General features: G+C 35.5%; 1 protein-coding gene across 2 annotated transcripts in view; it reads left to right on the forward strand.

Annotated features, from left to right (window-relative positions):
- Positions 1–6,254, forward strand: part of Kifap3 (kinesin associated protein 3) — a 147,674-nt gene that overhangs the window by 28,676 nt on the left and 112,744 nt on the right. For both annotated transcript variants that reach the window (XM_005363986.3, XM_005363985.3), the window contains exons 6-8: positions 383–482; positions 1,978–2,102; positions 4,211–4,309. In XM_005363986.3, coding sequence (XP_005364043.1) covers positions 383–482; positions 1,978–2,102; positions 4,211–4,309 — 324 coding nt within the window. The remainder of the gene's footprint in view (positions 1–382; positions 483–1,977; positions 2,103–4,210; positions 4,310–6,254) is intronic.

Here is a 6,254-nt window from a genome sequence, read left to right on the forward strand (position 1 = left end):
AGCAGGCAGTCGGGAAGCAGGCAGGCGGGAAGCAGGCAGTCAGGAAGCAGGCAGTCGGGAAGCAGGCAGTCGGGAAGCAGGCAGGCGGGAAGCAGACAGGCGGGAAGCAGACAGGAAGCAGGCAGCCTTTGATGATCTGCTGTCACATTTATCTAAATCACATTTAATTTCTTTACTGCACACACTTGTATGTCAGGAGTTTTGAATGAAAGTTTTATTATACCTCTAAATTAGCTTTCTGTATTGGAAAGAAACATCCTACTTCTTTGTCCCAGTTCCATCTTGGCTTTGTTACTTATTCATAAGTAGACATTTAAAACCAGCCTCCCTTTATATCAAAGCCGAGATAAATGATCATATCCGTATGTCTCCTTTTCTGTAGAAACTGCCCTTGGTGCGCTAGCAAGAGTCCTGAGAGAAGACTGGAAACAAAGTGTTGAGTTAGCTACAAACATCATTTATATCTTCTTTTGTTTCTCTAGGTAAGTATAAAGATTCTAAAAGGACTAATTGATCTCTGTTGCTGCCTGCCTGTACCAGTGTGCAGCCCATTGGTTCTCTCAGTCTTTGTGTATTTGTCCATGCTCTGCTTCTTACTGCTGGCTTTTTACTCTATTATTCTTTCATTGTGTCTACAACTCCCTATATCCCTATACCTGCACATGCACACACATGGTCATATACACCAATTCGGCATAATAGTTTGGAATGTGTTTACAATTCTGGAGGAAAATTATCTCAGTATGAATGTAATGCCTACCGTTTACTCATTGTGTACTCTTGGTTATTTTGCCTAATCACCCTGGGCCTTGGGTCCTGTGTAAAGTTTTCATTGTAATAGCCACATTCTTTTATGGTAGTTTTTAGGATTAAATGATTAAGAAACTTAGGTTAAAAGCCTGGTACATAGTAAGTACTCTTGTACTTAGATATACTTATGAACATGCAAATAATAGCATATTTATAATACACATACTTCTGTATCTCATTTTTTTACCAATTTAGTACATACTTAGGGGATACAGATTGATAGTTTGATTACATGTGTCAATATATAAATGATCAAATCAGGGTGGTTGGTATTTCCAACTCTGTGAACACTTATCATTTCTTTGTGTTGTGCATGTTTGAACTCCTCTCTTGCAGTTCTTTCTAAAATATACTATAAATTGTTGTGAACTGTAGTCACCCTACTGTGCTATACAATCAGAACTTATTCCTCCTGTGATTGTGTGTTGTTTTGGTGATCCAACTCCCCTTTATTCTCCCTAATTTTAACCCTTCCTAATCTCTAGAAGTCTCTAGTCTACTCTCTTTATATGAAGTCAACTCTTTCCTTCCAGATATCAGAACAAGGACATATGACAGTTATTTTTTTTGTTTGACCTATTTTAACATAATGTCCTCCAGTTCCATTGTGTCTAATAAATTATGAAATTTTATTCTTTTAATAGTTGAATATATTCTATTTACATGTATATATTCTTAATAGAGGTATTATTGAGATTTTATGAAAATTTTCTAGCCAATTGGATTTTAATAATAAAGCAACATTGGCAAATATATTTTCTTGAATAAATACTTAAATAAGTTAATTATTTAGCAATATATATATATATACATATATAACCTGATTGCTAATATGTTACTAGTTTATTCTCTCTCATCAATTTTATACAACAAATAAACCTTATTATAACATTAGTTTGTTAGACAATATTCCAAAACATATTATGAGACTGTTTTAGTACTTATTATTGTGATTAAGAATGAAAACTTGATTAATAATTATATTTAAAATGAGGATAGCATGTTAATACATATTTAAAATAATCTCATAATTTCAAAATTACTGTAGTGTATTCATTCATTGAAATGTGTGTCATACTTATGTTTTGTATAGTTTATGGCAGTTTGGGCCAAAACCAAGTCTCCTATTTGAACTAGATGTATTCTTTTTAAATCTCTCCTTTGAAGCTTTTCTCATTTTCATGGACTCATCACACATTATAAAATTGGAGCCCTGTGTATGAATATCATTGATCATGAGTTAAAAAGACATGAGCTTTGGCAAGAAGAACTTTCTAAGAAGAAGAAAGCTGATATCCTTTAGGTGCCATTTTGACCTGCTGCCTATGCTTAGATGCTTTTGACGGATGTGGCGGGGCTGGGGTGTTCTTTCTGTTTTTAGTTCCTGTCATATTATTTGAAAATTATGTAAAAATATTCCAGAAGTAAAGATAGAGATTGGAATGATCAGAATAGTTACAGGCTGGCAGACGTTTTGTCTGTTCACATTTGACTGGTTATAAGGTAGAAGAGTGAAGTCAGCAGCAGTGCTAGATAAGTGGATGAGAGTCTCTGAATGACAGCACTATGGTATCACCATGACCCGTGTGTCTGGTGAAGCATGGCTTCCCAATGCTTCCAAGTAATTTTGATGGGATGGATTAAATTTCTTGATAAACCTAATTTTTCCAGGAAACTGCAGTTCTACTTTTCTATGAAGTTCAGTTTTTCTGGTTAAGTGAAAAAATATTAGTACAGATTTGAGAAATCTATAGAATGATAGAACCTATGAAAAGAACCTTGGAAATTCTGGTTTACTGTATTTTATGGGTTAGGAATTGTTTTTTAGGTTTCTTAACAAATGCTTTCACACACTTTTCATTAACAGTGTCATTGCCCACTGGCTTAAGGCATTTTGGGGTTGGAATTCCATTTACTTTAGTGTCCCTTTGCTTTTTGAGCTATAGTCTATATTCTGATAATTTCTATCTCTTGATTTGTCTTTCATACTGAGTATAGTATAAGGATGCTATTTTTAAAATTACTGTAATCTCATTTGAAAATACTTACTATAGTGTCTTTACAATTTAATTCTAACTCAAAGGTCCTCAACTGGTCATATGTGTCTTAACATGAAGTTTCACGTATCAGTGAGGTGCAGGCATGGCATTGTTTGAATACAATATTTATATGTATTTATTGGAAATGAAAGCATCATTCCTATAAGAAAAAAATAAGGCAGAGAGGCAGATAGACTTAATCATAACAGGCTGAGGCTGCTTTATTGGAATAGCAAGGGGCCCCAGCTTTTGCACAGGATGAAAGCTGAGTGCTTTTAGAGGGGCTGGGGAACAGGTACACATATACACACACATAGATAGCTACTAGGAAGTTATGGTTATTTTTTGTGGTTTGAATGGGACCAGAGTGGGTTGTTTTCCATACCTGGGCATATTGTTTGTGTAGGTAGAGCTGAAGTCAGGCTGGGGCTAAGCCATTCTTTATGGCTAGGGGCTATTGCCCAATACCCTGACTCAATTCCCCATGGCCTAAGGCTATATAACCCAGTCCTGTCTGGCTAGAGTGTGGTGCATTTATTAGATCTCCATGTGAAACTCATGGGCCTTATTCTTTAGAACAATCTCTCTCCCTCTCTTCCTCTCCCTCTCTCCTTCCTCCCCACTCTTTATTTTTTGGTGTTTTGAGATTGGCTATCTTTGTATAAGCCTGACCATCCTGGGACTCTCTCTGTAGACCAGGCTGGCCTCAAACTCACAGAGATCTGTCTGCCTCTGCTTCGACTTCTGGGATTAAAGGCATGCGCCACCATTGCCCGGCTTCTTTCTCTTCAAGTCTCTCACCTGAGCAAGTTTCTAAAAAGCATCAAATTTAATCTACATATTTTAGGTGTCTGACTAAATAGAGTCTTTTATTCTTAGCAACTGCATCAATTTCTCTAAAGTAAGTCATATTTTTAATGGACTCGCTTATAGTCTGCTGGAAGTTATAGACTTGGTAACTTTCATAAGATATTGGCTTGTGTTACTGAGAATCCAAGTATTTGGTGAAGTTCAAACAGTTCATCCTTTTAGGACTTAAAGGAAATTATGGGTTCTTTGGCTAATATGTCTTATTATGCATAGTTCTGCAGTTAGGATTCTAGTTGAATTGTTGGATGGGAAATAAAGTTGTAGTCAGGCTTGATAGCACGTGTGTCTTTAATACCAGCTTCCAAAGGCAGAGGTAGGTGTGTCTCTATTTGTTTGAAGCCATCTTAGTCTACATAGTAAGTTCCAGGTCTGTTAGAGTTACACAAGGAAACCCTGTCTTAATAAATAATAATTAGCAGATAAAACATAATAGCACTGTTCTCAGTAAGTTTTCTTCACTTCATGCTTGTGATCCTTAACTTGAGTTTTACTTGACGAAGACCTTGAAAATCAAACGTTGAGAAAGGATTATGATAAAACCTTTAAAAAGTACCAGGGACTTGTGGTAAAACAAGAACAGCTATTGAGAGGTATGAGCTCCTGAACACTTCCTGAGATCTGACACTAGAAAACTGGTACAAAATTTTAAAATATTTTTCACTTAAAAAAGAATAAAGCCTGTTTCTAAGGGTTTGTTGAGTAATAAGAGACTTTAATATTATATAGTTTTGCTGTCAATTAAGATGCAAAGTCTTAAGGTTTAGTTAGAATGATATGGATGCTTTAAGTGAATATTAAAATCCTGGCTTAGAGTGAACTGTGGTTTATTTCATTGCTTATTTGATGAACTTTGTACATGGATATGTTAGCACATGAGTAAATTTTTATTCCCTGATAGTTCTTAACTTTTCTTACTATACCGAATTTTTCAAGTTTTACTGTTGTTTTATTTGGTTTGGCAGTACTAGGAACCAAACGAAAGTCTGCACTGTTAAGCAGGCATATTACTAATGAACCATGTCTCCTCAGGCCTGTTTGAAAGATTTGAAGTTGAGTGGTTAAGTTCAGACTGTTGTAGAAAAAGCCACCTTGTCAATGTCAAATGTTTAAAGAGACTAGAACATAGTAACTTTACCTGGGTTAGAATGTCAGTCATGATAACATTAGATCTCTAAAAATAATTGTCTTGTTAGAATTTTAAAACACTAAGCTGATTTTTTTAACATGTAAAATAGTGAACGCTATTCCTAACCAAAATACTTTCTTTAAGCAAATGTTTTATGTTCTGTTTAAACAGTTTTATTGAAAGATGATTAATAGGCAGTAAACTGTATACTATTAACATACACAAATTAGTAAATTTCAATGTATGAAAATAGTTACAGGACTGAGACCATATTCAAAGTAGACATGTCCATCATTCCCATAGCTTCCTTATATGTTTGTGTTTCTCCTTCATTTTTTCTTTCCCTTTGTTCTCTAGTAATTTTAGAGATATAAATGGAATTATACAGCTTCTTGCTTGGTCAGAATAAGGACATGTCCATGTTGGATTTAGAGATATAAATGGAATCACACAGCGTCTTGTTTGGGCAGAATAAAGACATGTCCATGTTGTTGGATTTATCAGGAATTTTTCCTTTTAGTTACTCATTATAATTCTCTGTATTCTCTTGTTTATGGTCATTTGGAATATTTCCAGTTTTGGCAATTGCTATGCTCCTTTTAGTATCCTTATACGGGCAGATATCATCATGTCCTCCATCTATATCCATCCCTAGAGACGGCATAGTAAACAAAGCTTAGTGTCATAGAAGACTAGTATTACAAAGAAATGGGCCCCTGCAGTCCTCCTACCCAGTGCTCCAACCATTCGTGTAGAAAAGTCTCAAATTACTTTATTGAAAAAGACTGGTATAAGCTGAGTAGTGGTGGCACACTGCTTTAATCCTAGAACTTGGGAGCCAGCAGCAAGGACAGGCAGATGTCTTGAGTTGAAGCCAGCCTGGTCTACAGAGCAAATTCCAGGATGACCAGGACTACACCTGTGTTCAAAAGCAAACATAAACACAGGGGAAAAAAAGAGAGAGAAAAGGAAAGACGGAAGAAAAAAAAGACTGACATGATTCAATATTATTAACTTTAGTTAACTTATAATGTATTATGGTTTTGATTTTAATTTACCTGCCCATTAGTTAGGCCAAGAGTCTCTTCATATATTGATCTCTATATCTTTTGTTTTTTACAATAATAAATAAAATAAATGCTTTATTTTATCCATTCAAACATATTTTTCAGCCTTAGGCAGATAAGTTCTGCATTGAGTATTTTCTTTTTTTTTAATTTTTTTAAATTTATTTATTTATTGAGGATTTCTGCCTCCTCCCCGCCACCACCTCCCATTTCCCTCCCCCTCCCCTGATTAAGTCCCTCTCCCTCATCAGCTTGAAGAGCCATCAGGGTTCCCTGAAATGTGGGAAGTCCAAGGACCGCCCACCTCCATCCAGGTTTAGTAAGTTGAGCATCCAAACTGCC

The sequence above is a fragment of the Microtus ochrogaster genome (assembly GCF_000317375.1).
Source record: "Microtus ochrogaster isolate Prairie Vole_2 chromosome 6 unlocalized genomic scaffold, MicOch1.0 chr6_random_2, whole genome shotgun sequence".
Classification (NCBI taxonomy): Eukaryota; Metazoa; Chordata; class Mammalia; order Rodentia; family Cricetidae; genus Microtus; species Microtus ochrogaster.